Below are 17,666 nucleotides of genomic sequence, written 5' to 3' on the forward strand. Positions count from 1 at the left end.
TTTGCCATCCCCACAAACATCCTGTATGTCCAAATCTGATCAAGTTATAGGCATGTGCTGAGTAGACTTTGACCAGCTAATATCTCTAAAGATTCTACCTTCACTGAGCATGGTCAAGCCTCTCTCAGCTTCTAGTGCTGACCGGACTGCACATGCACCATCCCCACAAAGCAACTGAGCATGATCCCTCTTCACATAGCTCCTATGTGTGATCAGACTGCTTAGGTGCATCCCCACAGAACAACTGAGCATGCTTCAGCATAGGTGTTCAGAAGGACTTGCCCTGTAATTACTGCTCCAGACCATGGTGGGTCTGGGCACAGGAACTGACAGCACTGTGCTCATCAATGATCCCCCTGCTGGGTTGGCAAGGAGCCTGGAAGCCATGGTGAGGACAGGAGCCTGGGACTGGTAGCTGAGGTAGAGGCTGGGATTAGGAGCCAGTCAGGAAAATGGGAAGAACTGGGAGCCATTTGGCTGGGGAGAAACACTGAGATCAGGGAGGGAGATTGGATGCACAAGGAGAATGGGAATAAGAATTCATGTGAGGACTCAGGAGTGTAGAGGATGACAGCCTACTACTGTTTCACAGGCACCCTTCATTCTGGCATTTCTTAACTTTTAAATGCTTGACTCTGGAACATTTTAATGTTCTTCTAATGTAGTTTGTGTGTGTGTAATAGGTCAAAAATCATACAAATCTCTTGTGCATGTACAAACACATGTAATTCTTACCAGATCCAGTAAAAATGCATATCACTGCAGTAGTGAGAGAAAATGCTAGAGCTCAGAGTAAAAGATTAATACCATATCTCTGATTCCAGGATATGTGTGTTCTGTTCATTTACTTCCAGTCCTCCCTTCTTTTCTTTCAAAGGTCCATATCTATGTAGTTGTATACTCTCCTTTCTGGAAGTAAGATATTAAGTAACAGAGCATGAGTCTGATGACACATCTTTGGACTCTATCCAATACATGTTTAATTAAGTGCAGGACTTTGGTAACTAAGTATAGAAGAAAAAAATCAAGTGAGAGATATGCATAATTTCCCCTATATCTTCTTCAGTTATGTTTGTGTGAATGTTTGGGGTCTGCTTAAAATTCAATGCCCTGAGATGCCTCAGAAGTAGAACAAAGTAAATTCATCAGTTTATTAAGTTTGTGAGCAATTGGAGATTGTGTAAAAATCCAGAAGATGACATACTGTGCATTGTATTATCATAGTCACCTGGTGCTTGATCCAAAGCCCAGTAAATCAATGAAAAAGCCCCTACTGAAATCTGTAGTGTCCTACTGTACAGAGACTCCCCCCCTACAACACAACATAATAAATAGAATGCACATCACTTGCATTAAAAGCAGTTACAAAAAAGTAGTGCACCCTGATCCGGTTTCATTGCATGGTTTATACAGAACTGTAATTTGATCAGCTTTACCCACACCAGAAAACCCCCTTGATGAATAAATTGTTGACTAATATTTCCATTCATATAAAACAAATGTGAATGGATTTTAATAATATCAAATAGTTACATTAAAACTACATTACAAAAACAATATTACAAAAAACATGGTAATAATTCTGGTTTGAGTTGAACCAACAAAGATACACTGTAGGAAATTGGGGGTCGGGGGGGAGAGTTTTATGGCTTGTGCTATACAGAAAGTCAGACTAGATGATCACAGTTGTCCCTTATGGTTTGGAATCTACTCAAACCAGAATTATTACCATGTTGTTTTGTTTGACCCCTACACCGAAAAAGCCATTATATGCTCCGCTCTGCTCTAAACTTCCTGCATGGGCACATGGAGTGACCTAAGAGTTTACCATTTTGATAAGTAACATTTGAACATTGTTAGAGTTGGACAAAAAAAAAGCACCATCAAATGCATTGTTTTGTGAAAAAGGCAAAAGCTGCAGACTAAAGTTACATCACATTCAAACAGGTGTCGTTAGAAAAGCATTTTCTTTATGAAAAAATGTGAGCAACTGGCTGTCCAATCCCAGCTACATGTTTATTAGTACATCTTTTTATGAGGCACTTCTTGGTGGCCAAGTACAATAGAGTGCTGACCTATAACCAGTCTGGCAGGATATTAAGATCCCAAATGGAACCCTTAGAGTTTAGGGGTTGTGCTTTATGACACACCAAATAGCTACTTGCATTTATGTACTCACTTGAGAAATCAAAGAAAATATATACATTGAGTTGGTTGTACACTTTCCAGCACAACATTTTCAAGTTGTCATGTAAATAGGCCATGTGAGGGTTCCCTGCATGTGGGTGAATTCCATTCAGTGTGCTAAGTACAGTACAGACAGGCGCCCGAGTGGGCAGCATGCCCCTGCCTGGCAATGGGTTTCAGCCCTGAAGAATATGAATCTTGGCATCAAGAGGTTTAAAATGAAAATGGATTGTACTTTGCAGAGGAAGGGGAGGGAAAATCACACAATTAATTAAAAGTGGAAGGTCATTTTCATAGGCTGTAAAACCAGACATCACTGCTGAGAAATTGCTTTGTTTATAGTATCAGCCATTTTTCTACACTAGCCATTGTAATGCTAGTAGGACTCATAGCAGGCCAGGCTTGGCCTCAGCTACACTGTGTTACCTACCAAAGCTGGATTCAAACCAGTGACTTAAAGCTGGAGAACCCCGTGTCCCATAACTAGCCCTGTAAGCCACAGACTCCCTGGATGTGTGGTTACTTTATAGTAAGTTTAAACTTTACATACTCTTTCCATTTCATTGGGGGAATTATCAAGTGACATTTACATGATGAGACAAGGCATCAGAGGAAACAAAGATTTCATTTGCCAAAAAAAAAAAAATCCCTGAACGTGTGTTCGAAACCATTAAAATCTTGAGGATCCCTGTTTTCCTCCATTTTGCACCTTCCTCCTTCCTTGATGGCCGTTTTCACATGCCAGAATGTTTTGGGCTGATAAAAGATGAACACAAATCCCTTCAGAGTCCATCAACATTGCTGTTTAATTGACTGGAAAGGGGCTCCATTAAGGGCTTGTCTATACTTATGGCTAAATCAGTACTGCTGTGATCGATGCAGTGTTGCTAGCAGAGTGCTCTCCCGTCGACTTCTGTGCTCCACCTCCCAGAGAAGAGTAAGGTAAGTTGGTGGGAGAGCATATCCCATCAATACAGCATGGTGTAGGCATAGCGGTAAGTCAACCTAAGCTACGTCGACTTCAGTTACGTAACTTACATAACTGAAGTAGTGTAACTTAGGTCGACTTTACACCTTCAGTGTAGACCAGCCCTGAGTGACTACAGGCATTTCTTCCTTTCCCGATAACAAATTGGGGAGCAGGCCTTGGGGGAGGCTAGCACTCAGCTCCTCCCCTTCTGCCCAAGGCCCACCCCTCTCCCTCTCCATACACCTCACTCCCCTGCCGGAGCCCAGAGCACTCCCACCATAGCCACCGGCCAGCTCAAGCGGCCCCAGCGCCCCCAGCCCTAGAGCGCTGTGTGGCCTCAGTGCCCCCAGCCCGAGCCCCGGAGTGCCGGGTGGACAGCATGCGGGCAGGGCCATGCTGGGCTGTTTGGGGGGGCTCAGCCCCCCCGTCCCCTGCCTATGATATCCACTGCCCATGGGAGCAGAGCAAGGCTGGCGGATACAAAGTGGTGGAGGCAGTCAATAGATTTTAACTAGCCTATGCTGACACTTTCTCTCAGCCAAGATACCTCCTCCCGCAACACCACCCATGAAATTTTTTGTCCCACTGGGATCTGACAGCCTGCTAACTCTCCCCATCCTCAAAGTTCTTCCTTCTCCTCCTATAGCCTAATGCCCAATCCACAAACAAAATCGTGTTTGGTACATTGAAGGGAGTTGTGGTATAATAAAATGGCTAGTCAAAAGATATGCATATGTCAAACATTGACTCTGCATTATTTAAACTTTTTGCCATTACAAATTATTCAATGAAAGATTAACTTTATCTCCATGGCTTTTTTCTTCTTTTTTTTGTTCTTTTACTCCAATATTTCTTTCCTTCTATTATATATATTATCACTTTTCCTCTATTTTTTCAGTACGTTTCACTCTTATTTTTCTGATGCTTTTTGCATCTAGCCTCTTCCTTCTATTCATTCTGTATATTCTTCTCTTGCTACTGTGTCTGTTGTCTTTCATTCCCTCTTTCTTACCCTGGACTTTTACTCTACATCCAACTATGCATGTCTCTCTCACAATTGCACACTGCACCTCCTGCTCTCTCTCAGGCACTAGGGCCACTGGTGCCAGAACTGAGGGAACAAGGGGCCACGCCCCCCACTTTTTAACAAAAAAACAAGCAGAGAATTCATGTCCCTGCAGGTTCCCCACCCCCCACCACCCTTAGAATAATAGATTCTGCCAGGGAGGTGCTGCAATTACACCTTTGCCCACTCGGAATTGCTGTGGGACCAGAAGAGACGGCGGCTGGCTCATTGCTGCAGCAGCCAGCCATGGAGGGAGAAAGAGCAGGCACTTTGGCCTTGGCCTCCCCATTTCTACAAAGGTTCCAGTGCCCTCTCCTACCTCACACATTCATGCCCCTCTATACTGTCACGCACATGTGCCCCACTCCCCTCACTCAGCGGTGCCTTTCTACACTCTCACTTTTCTACTTCATTCACACACTCATTGATAGCCTCCACTCATGCTGGCGCTCTTTCTCACACTGATATTACTGCCCTCCCAGAAATGCCCATGAAGGCATTCAGACTGATGACCTTCCACCTACAGTAGTTCCTACCCCAATCCTTTGCAATCCTACTGGCAGGTCTGGTTCAGAGGGATGGGATTGATCAAAGGGGTTGGATGATTTTGAAGTTGGTGCAGAATGCTGCATCCTGCTCATTAAATGGTGAATTAGACATTAAGGAGGCAGATCCTCAGCTGGTGTAAATCCTTTTTGAAGACAACGAAAATGCAGACATAAATAGTAAAATGATTCTGCTGTTATATATGTTAGGTTATGTGTGCCTGTTACTTTTCAGAATTTACCATGAGGATACTGAGTTATTTCCATGGTTTTTCTCAAATGGCATGTTCTGATGGTTTATTGTGCAATGCCAACAGGTAATCCAGGGAACCACATCTTTACTGCCTCAGTGGGATAAATGTGTAAACTTTATAGAAGGAGCACTCCCTTATGTCCTTGGCAGGATGTTTGTGGATGTCCATTTTCAAGAAGACAAGAGAGAAATGGTAAGTCCTCCTCAGTCTCTATCTGAAAACTTTTAATTAGTTTCTTTCTCCCAGCAGAATAATTTTGAAGTTGAATTTAGCTTTAAAGAGAGACTTTCCACATGCAATGATTTTAAAAATTTCACTTATTCAGTGAAAGGGATGGTAGGGAAAAACAGAACAAAGAAAAGGAAATCCCTCCTTTCCCTCCAGCTAAATTCAGTTGGTGCGTTCATTGCCAGTTCAGGCCTTTGAGACAAATATGTAGTTGGATTTAAAAATGTATCCAGATAATTTTTTTCACCATGAATAACACTTGTAGTTATGACTACTAAGATAAGGATAATTCTTGTAGTGCAGGATATAAGGTTCATCAGCAGGTGCCAACTGCCATCATCATTGGAACTGTAGAACACCTTGAGGATCTGATCCAAGACTTCTCAGCTGTGAGGGTCAAGAAGGATCTCCTCTCTGCAAGTGCAGCATTGCACAGTTGACTATATGCATTCTGAATATCCTACCCAGAAGTTTGAGCAAGCATAGGGAATCCATAACTGATCTCTGTCCCAAATTTTGGGGAAGCTCATATCTAAAGATCAAAACTCAGGATTTGTGATTTGTGAATCAGGCCCAGCCTCCTGATCTAAATTTATTGGCTTGAGTCAATCACAAGTTTCTTCAGCTTCATCTATAGGACCGGGTGTTGGCTGCTGTCAAAGGCAGTGTCCCAAATTGACCAATGGTTTGATTTGGTTTGGCAAAGTCTTTGTTCCTTATATTTTCAATAATGGTCTGATTCCCTTTGTCACTGTTGTAAGCCTTTGTCTTTGAACTAGAATTTCCACTCCAACATCCAACTTTTTCAGCTCCTTGATCGTTCACTGAATTCCTAAAGTGGTGTTTATATTACAGTTTGTTAGGGAAAAAAAACAAGGGGGTGTCACAAACCTAGTGTAATGACCTCCAGGAAGGTTTATCTGAGGGCAGGGCTATACTACTACTTAAGTTGATCTAACTTACGTTGCTCAGGGGTGTGAAAAAGGCACACCCCCCGCCCTCCGAGTGACACAAGTTACAGCAACCTAAGCACTGTCCACACTGGTGCTATGATGGTGGGAGACGCTTTCCCGCTGACATAGCTTCCACCTCTTCCGAAGGTGGCGTAATTATGTCGATGGGAGAGCACTCTCCAGCCGGCATACAGAGTTTTTAGCAGATGTACAGTGGTGCAGCTGCACTGATGTAGTGCTTCCAGAGTAGAGCTGCCCTGAGTGTGAGCACAGAAACAAAATTGGAGGTCATGTTGAATCTGGTTGAAACCTTGAAAACTGTGGCTCTTCAAGTCTATTCTTAATAATTTTTTCTCTTCCTCTTTTTCCATTCGTTTCCCCTTTCTTAAACTAGGAAAGCCATTCTGATTTCGAGAACATTTTTTCCTTAGCTGAAGGAGAGTAGGTAGCTATCCATGATAAGAAAATCAGGAGTTATGGATCGTATGGTGTTTTCAGGTTTTAGTCACTGATGATGTCTCATGCCAGGCATGCCTTCTCTCTCCTGCTTTTATGAAAAAAAATATTATCTGTGTCTAAATATAGTATTGTTTTTGACCTACAGTCTCTGCAGTGTTTCTTACAGCTATGCCTGAGCAATTTCAGTAATAACTCTGATAATATGAATAGGTTTCTTCTCCCACCCCCTACTGCTACAGCTGGTGCATAAAACCTAAATATACACCAGGGTCCAATTGCAGAGCTTGAGTTTGAACTTGCAACCTCCAAACACAAGGAGTTCACCTCATTAGTGCTCTAAGTTAATTGAGTCAGTGCTCTGCCATCAATATTCTTTAAGTTACTTTAGTCCCTTGGATGTCGATTACTGAGATGGTTTGGTCATATTTAATGTTTTGTTCTGGTTGTCCTATATTGTCTCTAAAGTAATGAGATATTAAAAAAAGAGGGGAGGAAACTGAATAATAAAGAGGGCAAGTGCTTTCCTTTCATTTTAGAGAGACACACAACAAGCTCAAAATGAGAGTCTGATGCATTCATGGCTGTTCAGCTGAAAACAATGTTTTTCAGGGTCCCTCTAGTCCCAAAAGGACATTTTAAAGATACCATCTCTACTGATTAACATGTTGCATGTCCATGTTAATTGACATTTTTGTTTATTTTTAAATTTAACACAGGTGATAAACTTTATATAGTGATATGGTTGAATCCTTAGATTAGTTTTAAATGTCTTTTGCTATCCCAACTTTTAGGCCTGATCCAGCTCCAATAACTTCAGCCCTTTTTTATTGCCATGGTTGTGTCTTTAATAATTGCCTATGTCTTCAGCCTCACCTGTCAATGCAAGTAGAAGCAATTGACTACAAGCACCTCTGTTGTTCAACTCCCCCAGCCAAATACATAAGACTGATAACTTTTCCACTCTTTAGACCAGCAGAATAATCTTTCACTCGGGATCAGATGCCATGGGGTTGCTTGAGGTGTATCATTTTAGGCTATTCTCTAATGTCTCTCCCCCTAGTATCTAAGTGTTGCTATTCCTGTTTTTGAAATTCCGTGACACCTTGTGTAGTCATTTTATACCTGTGCCAAGTGGATGAAACATGCTACCAGACCAGAATTGTGGTACCAATGTAAATTATATCCAAGGTGCAAAACCAAGGAAAACTGGGCTCAGCTGGGTGTTCAAGCTGCTGCCACCAGCCATATAAACTGTATTTATTTAAATTACAGTAAAAGTCCACAAATGAAGCTAGTTGGATAAATAATAGAGCTCTGCTGTGTGTTTGGGTAAGGATGCAAACAGCCCAAATATGGTTCTTTTGGATGAATGTCAATCAGAAGGAATACTGGGCACTATACACATGTGATTGGGAAACAAATGGCCAGGAATTTCACAAGACTTCTGCTGTTCTCTCAGCATGTCCATCATGAGCACAAGAAAGGCATTTTCATGATGACTGTTCATTATTGTGTCGTGGAGGGAACAGTAGTCAGAAACTTGTGTAGTGTAGCTGGTAGAGATGAAAATGAAGGCAAGCACTCTATGACTAGAAAACCCAGGGTTGCGGGAGAGAGGGAGGAAGGTATGTGGGGAAGGAAGGAGACTTGGGTGTCATATAAACAAAGAGAGAGATGTAGTCTTATCCCACAAGTCATTCATATACCCAGTTAGTCTCACAATCAGTTTCTCATGACTCTCTTTATTGGGGAGAATTTGTTTTGCAGATGGCGGAGTTGACTGAAGGGATTCGCTGGGCTTTTATCGACATCTTGGAAAAGGAAAATGACTGGATGGATGCAAGAACAAAAAGGAAAGCTAATGAAAAGGTAACTGTTGATGTGGGAAAATTAAAATGCTGGGTGAAATCCTGCTGTGTTGAAGTCAATGGAAGCTTTGCCATTAGTTTTAATGCTGTGTTTAAAGTTCCATTTAATTGTTTACTATTTTAGAAATGCACATTGGCAATCTCTTTGTCTAAACTTATAGGATACTGGGCTAGATGGACCTTTGGTCTGACCCAGTATGGCCGCTCTTATGTTCTAATGCTGAGAAACCTGAACTTATACTTTTCTACTGCACTGTTAATTTTGTTACCTCATTTCCTCCCATGTTCATCCTGTTTGTTTTGTCCACTTCTTACACCTGACTGACATGGAGATTGAGAGCTCTCTGGGGAAGGAGCTGTCTTCCTCATTATTTGTCAGTACAGTGCCTGCCACAATGATCCTTGATCCTTGAATGGGCTTTCTAGGTTCTACCTTACTACAAATGAATAATACTACTATAAAATATTTTTAAGTTTAGATTGTTTAGGATGTCCAGTACCTGGAAGGAAGAGGCTCCAATTTAGCAATGTGAATATGAAGATGTTATGTCTGGCATCTTCTCTGATGTCACTGTTGGAAGTCGACCCCCTGAAAACAGTACTTCCAAAGGTGATGTCGAGCAATCAGTGAATCAGCAGTCCCCAAATGCAATGATATCACATCATTCTCAAGGCTGGCACTTCCCTTCATGATAACTTAAACATTATGTGACATTATAGTGCAGAGGGTAAATTGGATCTTAGAAAGTACCGAAGGCTTCCTGAACCAGGTCCCTCCATCTCTCACTTACACTATATGAGACATGGAAAGTGATCTCAGAAAACAGGGAGCAGCACACAGAGCAACAATCTGGATTTGTCTACACTGCAAAAAACGACCGCAAGTGTCAGAGCTTGGGTCAACTGACTTGGGCTCACACTCTGGGGCTAAAAATAGCATGTGGACGTTTAGGCTTGGGCTGAAGCTTGGGCTTTGAAATCCAGCAAGGGGGGCTCTCAGAGCCTGGGCTCCAGCCCGAATCTGAATGTCTATAATGCTATTTTTAGCTCTATAGCATGAGCCCACTGAGCCTAAGTCAATTGAACCAGACTCTGAGAGTCACTGCCAAGGGGTCGGTATCTCTCTCTCTCTCTCTCTCTTTTTTTTTTTACAGTGTTGACATGCCCTAAAAATGCGTGAATTCACAGGAGGAGAGGATGGGCTCCTCACCATTTTTTTCTCTTTTTACTTATAAAACAGAAAATTTGGTGGCTTTACCAGTATTTATTTACTGGTTTGTTACACAGAAAGTGCATCTGTCTAAATGTGTCCACAATCTGTCATTGCCTGTGTCCATAATGCTGCTGTTATCCTGTCAGAGCTCACAAGTTGAGAGGTTGTTTGGGTCAGTACTTGAGGTGAGGAACAACTGCATAAAGTATATTGCTGTGGATACCTAGGTAGCCCTCTGACTTCCGGGTCATACTGAGCCAAAGCCCAGCATTATAACAAAGAGTTCTGTGTTGCTGGAGACACCATGTTTCAGATGAAAGGCCAGAGGGAACAACTAGATCATCTAGTCTGACCTTCTGTATAGGGTGACTAGACAGCAAATGTGAAAAATCGGGACGGGGGTGGGGGGTAATAGGAGCCTATAGCAGAAAAAGACCCAAAAATCGGGACTGTCCCTATAAAATTGGGACATCTGGTCACCCTACTTCTGTATAACACAGTGAATAGAATGTCACCCAGTTATGCCTGCATTGTGCCAATGACGTAAAATAACTGCTCTGGCTGCTTGTGGTAATTAAGTGTCTCATGGCATTTTTATAAGAATAGGATTGTTAACTTGAGGACAAATCCAACTATGTGTGACTACAATCTGACCTTGGGAAACTCTCATGAGTTCAAACCCACTGTTCTATCCACTTGGCCGTATTATCTCCTAATGACGTATAGTGTAGAGTTGCTGTGTGTAGTTAAACAGCACCAGCATTTTACCCAGAAATGGCTGTATTTCATAAAGCCCGTTTTGTCTAGACATAGTTTGTTTAGCTGGGGTTTTTTTGAGTCAGCAAACCACGTTGGAATGAAAGGAGTTAATGGTGGTTGTTTTCCTGTTTACCAGTTCTACTGCAGTAGGTCAGTTTCCCTGGTATTTGGTCCCTTTTTAGTCCATGGGCAGTTGAGTCTGTAGCAGGTTTATTCCTTTATTGTGCAACAGGTAAAAGACCTTTTGTTTGTATGTTTTGGTTTTGTGCATTGAAAATGTTCTTGAAAAAATTCTCTTCTTCTAACATGATCTTGATGGGCTCATATGTCTTTATATTTAGGTGACTCCACTGTATTGCAAATGGCTTGATAGGCTTATTGATCACCTCAAAGAGGATAATGCAGATTCTGCTTGTGATAGGGATAGCCTCAATACTAGCTCCCACATATTTATTGCCGATAGTGCCAGGGGTCAGCTGAACAACAACCTTCTATAAGCCTGACCCAAGACTCCCATTGATTTAGGCAGGCTTTGGAGTGGATCCCTATGATAGAACCAGTGCCGTAGTTTGGCTTTGGGAGAGCAGCCAGCTCAGTCTAAATTTTGAAAATTGGCCTTTTTAGCAAGTATTAGCTTATGTGGCCTTCTGAACACTTCTTCAGCATCCTTGTGCTCTGTATCTCAAGGAATCTCACCTTTCCTCCTGGAATACTCTGGAGTTTAAGTGTGTTTCTTTCTCTCTGGAATAAGACCACATAATCAAAATCATGTCTTCTAATCATTTTAAACCCCTATGCTGTAAGTGTGAATTGAAACCAATTCTACTGAAAGCAGCCTACCTTCCCCCCACCCCCCCCAAAAAAAAAACAAAAAACAAAAAACAAACAACCAAAATAAAACACCCAAAGAAATGGATTCTCACACTCTTGGGTGTTGTTTTTTTTAACATGCAATTCTCACTTAATTCTCTGGATGGAGCTCATGGTATTTCTAAAAACCATAGTTAAGTCAGAGTCTAGTATCTGGCACCATGCTTTCATATTCTGTTTCCTTTTTCTTCTGTTAGTCTTGTTTTATTGTACTCTATTTGGCTGTAATCAAGGATTTGTTTATACTGTTCCTGTCAATCCTTTGAGTCTTAGATGGAGGCCTCTGATTTTTCTCTTTTTAAAACCCATTTTGCTTCCTGCTCTCACTTTTTAAACTCCCTATTTTGTGAGGGTCATTACATTTTGCCTTCATTTTTTAAGTATAGCTAAATTATTCAGAGGAGTGCAGCTCAGTGGGTGTCTTTGGCATGTGCTGTATGCATTATGTCAGTCATGTGGAGAGATACCTCTTCAATAGCTCTTGTGCTGGTCCAGCTCTGAGTCACCTTGCAGCCTATTGGGAAAGCTAACAAATGTGCAAAAAGGACCTTTTCTTTTTCTGACAATGAAAGTGTTGATAGCGGACTACTATATCAGCCTAATGATACTGACAGCTGCATTTCCTAAGGATGGACCTGCAGAGAAAAAAGAGCATCCAAAATTGAAACTACATCAACATGACTTTTGTAATCATGTGCTAATGATGAACCTAATTTTTAAAATCGTAATTTATTGCTGCTTCTTCAAAAATGATAATTCACTGGCAGATGATCATTGTGAGACGTAAACTATAATAATGTTTCTTGGACACTGGCAGGATAAATTAATTTTTTGCTCACCCCTTTGTTTTCCTCCCCTAAAATGCCCCTTGTACTTGAGTTTAATGGGGGGCTTGAGAGTAAGATTCAAGACCTATATACACAAACATATTTTCCAAAAGTATGAAAATTTACTGCTTCTTATGAAGTTATTTTATGTGTCTAGATGAAGCACTACTTTTTAAATTTTAAGTACAAATGACAAGCCCAAAAATCGTGTGCTTCTGTAATAAGACCTTTCTGTAACATAATTAACCTTTCTAGGTTACAGAGCACAAATCCCTAGGTCACTCTGAAGTAATGTTGTTGCCTACTGAATTTGACTGTTGCCTGGTTTTACTTTTCTCTAAGGAAGTCCTATTTACAACATTTATTTCCAATCCCATCTCTCCCAGTCTGAAGACTGATAGGGCAGAGTCACAGAAAAACATACGCATAATTCTCTGCTATGTTTCTTAGTTTAGTCTCAGCTTATATTGCTTGATTCTGTTCCCAGTGAAGTCAATGGCAAAAGGCTGATTGACTTCACTGGGAACAGAATCAAGCAATATAAGCTGACGCAAAATTCCCATTGACCTCTGTGGTGCAGATCAGGTCAATGGCCTTTACAAACCAGTGCCTGGAGTAATTTAGGACAATCTATAATAGGAACAAAGGCCCCAATTCAAAAATGTAGTTAAGCATGTGCCTTAAGCACTTGTGTATTCTCATTGAAGTCAACCCCATTGAAGTCAGTTGGACTACTTTGGCACTTTACTGAATAAGAGTCATAACCATTTTAGCTGAACCAGTTTTATATGCTTTAAATATGGTATTCCTGGTCACTGGACAGGAGCCATAACTGTTCTAAACTATGTTTAAAGTAGAGCTGGTCACAAAGTTTTCACCAAAATGTTCCTTTTGTCAAAAAATGTCCATTTGTCAAAACCAGAACTGTTTATGGGGAAAAGGGTGGCTTTGACAAATTTTTTAACTCAAATTTTTTTTGGAACCCTCTCCCTCCCCTGAAATTGTCAAAGCAAAATTTGTTTTGACATTTTCAAAATGAAAAGTTCCGGTTTTCTAGTTCCAAAATGACTTTTCAGATAGAAATGTAAGCTAATTATATCTTTTAAAATTGTTAGAAAATTATCAAATTTGAGATTAAATGCTTTGAAACGATCAGACATAACATTTTGATTGATCTGAACCAAAACTTTTTTGCGGGGGGGGTTTCTGCTGCTGAATATTTTTGAGATTTTGACACTTTGTCCTTATTCAGGATGGGAATAAATGTAAAAATCTTGAAAATTTTCACAAGACAGGCAAACCATTTCCTGCCTAGCACTAGTTTATAGCTTGTTTGCCTAATATGGTTTAAATAATAATGCTTTCCATTTCTGTCTGTCTTTCAGAAATAAAAATGTCGATAAGCGCCAGCCAATTGTTTGTGTTTATCCCTTAGGTTATAAACCAAATAATGCAAAATTACTTTGGCAGATTAACCAGTCCCAAGCCTCAGTGCACCCTTGAGAAAAGAGAAGGAAAAGATAGACGTTTCAGGGTGTCTGAAAAGTTAACAAAACCAGGCTTTGACGGACCATATATAGGAGTGAGTCCCAAAACTAAAGACCCCACCCCTTCCTTTATGTTTATATATCACCTTCAATCCAAAGATCTAAAAGCACTTCACAAACCTTAAATCTACTTTAGAAACATTAATGGATTCTGCCAGGTTACTCTTGTTCAGTGACACCTTACTTCAGAAAGACCTGGGAACTGAGGGGGAAATGCTCAAAGGCAGAGATGGAACTCACTAGGAGTTAGGTGCCTAACTCCTATTTGTGCCTTTAGAAACCTTTGAACCCAGTCTTTTCCCTTCCAGATTTGTGCTTTTAATCACAAAACCATCTACCCTGTCTTTAGTGCAAACTGAGCCTCAGTGATGATTTTGCTGCAGTGGAATACTTTAAAATTTCCGTAGTCTTGGGTTGTGGCAGTGCTCTGATGTAGACATTAAAGACTAAGATGCCAATCTATATTGTGCCAATCTATATTATCTGTTGGGGGACCTGGCTGCAAAAGGTTAGTCTACTGATACAGTTAAAATATGATCTGGAATATGTAGTGGGGCTGAACCATGTTTTAACTGTGTTCCTGAACTGTTCTACCGCTTTAGAGGACAATAAACATACCGCCATTCAACTCAGACTTGTCTTTACAAAGTGGTTAATCCTTTTCCTACTATGCTCATGAATGTGTGCAGAGAAGAGCACTACATGATGGGTTAAAGGAAGGAAGTGAAGAGTACTGTATTCATTGGAAATGAGGAAGGGAATCTGGAAAGGTCACTGTAGTAACCCAGACTGGAATTCTGCCAGGACGCTGAAGTTAACACCCTTCTGTGTTCGTCTGGAAAATGACAGTGTTAAGGATGACATTCAACTGGCAGATAAAACAAGTGGGAGAGACTTTCTTTTCAGTTTGAAAGTATTCTACACTTTTTTCCTGGATTAAAAAGAAATCTTCACTTGCGGTTGGATCGACAATACATAGTTACAAGTCCAACACTTCTTCCTCCAATAAACTTTTACTTTGGCCCCAGAGAATAATATCTTTCAGAACCCAAACTCAGTTAATCTCCTCAGGAAGACTGGGGTTTTCTGCTCAATAACCATATGAAATGTTCATCTTTGACCCGAGCTGAAGCTAATAGCCATGGCATGTTTGCTTATATCTTATCTGTGAGGCTAGATCTGCTGCTGTCAGCTTCTCCCTTGTTATCTGGCTGCTGCTACTGCTCAGTCAGTTGTACAGTGATGTCAGTTCCATTAATAACCTGAGCACCACGCAGACAGATAGTGGAAAATGGGTGAAGGGAAAGGAAATTGCATTTAACCCTGATCTCTCGCTGTCATTTTTCAGACCCTAGCACAACTCCATAAGGCCAGAGTGGGTGCATGGTATCAAAACACTTGTGACAAATCTCAGGCTTGAAACAGAGGAAGGGAGACAGAGAAAAAGTTGGAGGGACACACACACAAGTAAAATTGGGCATGAATCTGGAGCTTTTGGAGTGGAAATGCTGTGTCAAAGCAGTGATACACACCAGCTTAACATGAATTCTTCTGAAGTGCAAGAAAGTTGCTCTCATTTTTGCAAACTTGATGTTGTTTTAGCTTTAACTGTCATTGTTTTTGCTGTTTCTCCAGCAAAAACAAAACCCTTTTATAAAGGTACATTTTAAAAAGGATTATTGCCCCTTTGCTGAGCGGTAATGGATTCTCATAGACTTATAGACTTTAAGGCGAGAAGGGACCATCATGATCATCTAGTCTGACCTCCTTCATATTGCTGGCCACAGAACCTCACCCACTCACTCCTGTAATAGACTGATAAACTCTGGCTGAGTTCCCGAAGTCCTCAAGTCATGATTTAAAGACTTCAAGTTACAGAGAACTCACCATTTACACTGGTTTAAACCTGCCAGTAACACGTGCCCCATGCTGCTGAGGAAGGCAAAACCACCTCAGGGTCTCTGCCAATCTGGCCTTGGGGAAAATTCCTTGCTGACCCCAAATATGATGAGTAATTAGACCCTGAGCATGTCAGTGATACCCATCAGCCAGACACCTGGGAGAAAATTCACTGGAGTAACTCAGAGCCCTCCTTCTGAGGCCTTGTAGGCCATTTTCCTGTTTGGAGCTGGAATCAGTGAGGCAGAAAAAAGTACATTCTTAGTGTAATTTGTGTATTTACAAAATGAACACATGTCCTGTTTCCTTGAGCAGAGGTTGTAACAGGCTGCATTCAGGCAGGAACCCCAAGTAAGGCCTCTGCCTTCCCAGCCCCAAGGAGCAGCTTCCTTGGGCCTGTATCTTTCTCCAGGACTCTCTCAAAGTCAGACAAATCCAATTGCTTAACAAGGCACTGTTTCTTTTCCTCCCTTAGCCCCTGAACCTTACCCTGGAAAACCCCTAATTCAGGGTGTTGCCTCAGACTGCATGGTCTGGAAAAGGTGACCTGGCCATGGACCCTCCTTTTACTCAGCAGCTCTGAGAAAGGAGCTGAGAAAGGTCCCATGAGAAAGGAGAGTACTTTTACCCACATGATACCCAGGTCCCTTACTGACTCTGTGGGTGCAGTTATCACATGGCATCTTTAATTCTTTTATGGAGAGTTTAATCCGGGGTGCTTATGTCAACCACCCCTAATGTGCCAAGCACTAGCACCTTCTACTGTAACAGGATAGATTCTTCAGTATGGTTTCTAATTTGCCAGGCCAGTCACCCACAGCGGGGAGGTTCCTTTGGGCACTGTCTTCGCTGCCCAAACAGCTGTGTTTTAAAAGCCAGGTTCCAAACCCAGTTGTAGTAAAACAGGTCTAGGTCCTGGCTTGATCAGCTGGTGGAAGCTGATCACTCATGTTCCATTTATTTAAAAATACATGTTTCAGACAAATTTTTTCAAAGCCACTAATGGCAGACTTCCAGTGCGAGGCAGGTGCCTAGCTACCATTTGTCTTCAAAAATCTTCACCTACATTTGGTCAGCTGTTTTGATATTTGACAATATGCTTTGCTTAACTTGAGAGCAGATATAAAGGACAGTGTAGGGCGAGATTCTGTAATCTACATGTGCTTTTGACTGCACTCTGTGTACAGATGGTCCTGGCAGGCTAGCTGGCTTGTGTGGCCATAATCCTCTCCCTTACGCTGGTGAAACCAGGAGTAACTGCACTGGTGCATCTCTATTTGCTAATGCATATTTTTAATACCCTGAGTATTAGACAGCAGAAATGATGATGTAGTTGGGGGAAACTTTGTTATAACATCAGCAGAGATTAAATTGTTCAAGCATTTCATTAGCCAGTGATGTCTGAAACAAATAATGAAGAGAAATGTTAAATGTCCCATTGAAATGCTCCAGACTCTGGTGGTGGTAGAGTTTACAGAGGTATTTTTTTTTAACGGGGATCATCAGATGCAGGAGGAGGCTGCTCCCTTATTGGCTATTCACCAAGCAGCATGCAGTACTCAGCGGAAAAGATGCTTTGTCAGCTGCTCACATTTATTAGGCAAACACTAATGTGCCTACATTTTTTAAGTAAGTGATGACTGTCTGCTTCTTCCTTGATAACTTTGAAAAGTAACTTTTTTAAAGTTTAGAAGTAATCTAAGCTCAAGAATGGGATTTTTCACAAGGAATATCTACTAGAAGGAGAGACCCTTTCCTAGGTAGAAAACAGGATGTCTCTTCTGTTTGTTTGTTCTGTGCCGTCTTGCCTGCATTGCATGTCTGCGCGTGTCTGTTTTCTTGTCTGCAATATAGGATAGAAGGGAGGGGTGGGAATGATGAAGGGAGTAATATTGGTGTGCTCATTGCAAGTCTGCACAGAAGGGGCTTGGCTCAAGTGGACAGCGTTCCTCTCCACAGAGTGAGACAACAACTGCAAAGCCCTGATTGTAAGAACTGTTTCAAGTGGGGAACAGACTGAG

At 41.5% G+C, this 17,666-nt stretch overlaps 1 protein-coding gene across 5 annotated transcripts in view; it reads left to right on the plus strand.

The window, feature by feature from the left end:
• PHEX (phosphate regulating endopeptidase homolog X-linked) overlaps positions 1-17,666 on the plus strand; it is a 138,753-nt gene that overhangs the window by 60,447 nt on the left and 60,640 nt on the right. For all 5 annotated transcript variants that reach the window (XM_007070474.4, XM_043537972.1, XM_043537974.1 and 2 more), the window contains 2 exons: positions 5,086-5,214; positions 8,430-8,531. In XM_007070474.4, the coding sequence (XP_007070536.1) occupies positions 5,086-5,214; positions 8,430-8,531 (231 nt within the window). The remainder of the gene's footprint in view (positions 1-5,085; positions 5,215-8,429; positions 8,532-17,666) is intronic.

This window comes from Chelonia mydas, chromosome 1, assembly GCF_015237465.2.
Source record: "Chelonia mydas isolate rCheMyd1 chromosome 1, rCheMyd1.pri.v2, whole genome shotgun sequence".
NCBI lineage: Eukaryota > Metazoa > Chordata > Testudines > Cheloniidae > Chelonia > Chelonia mydas.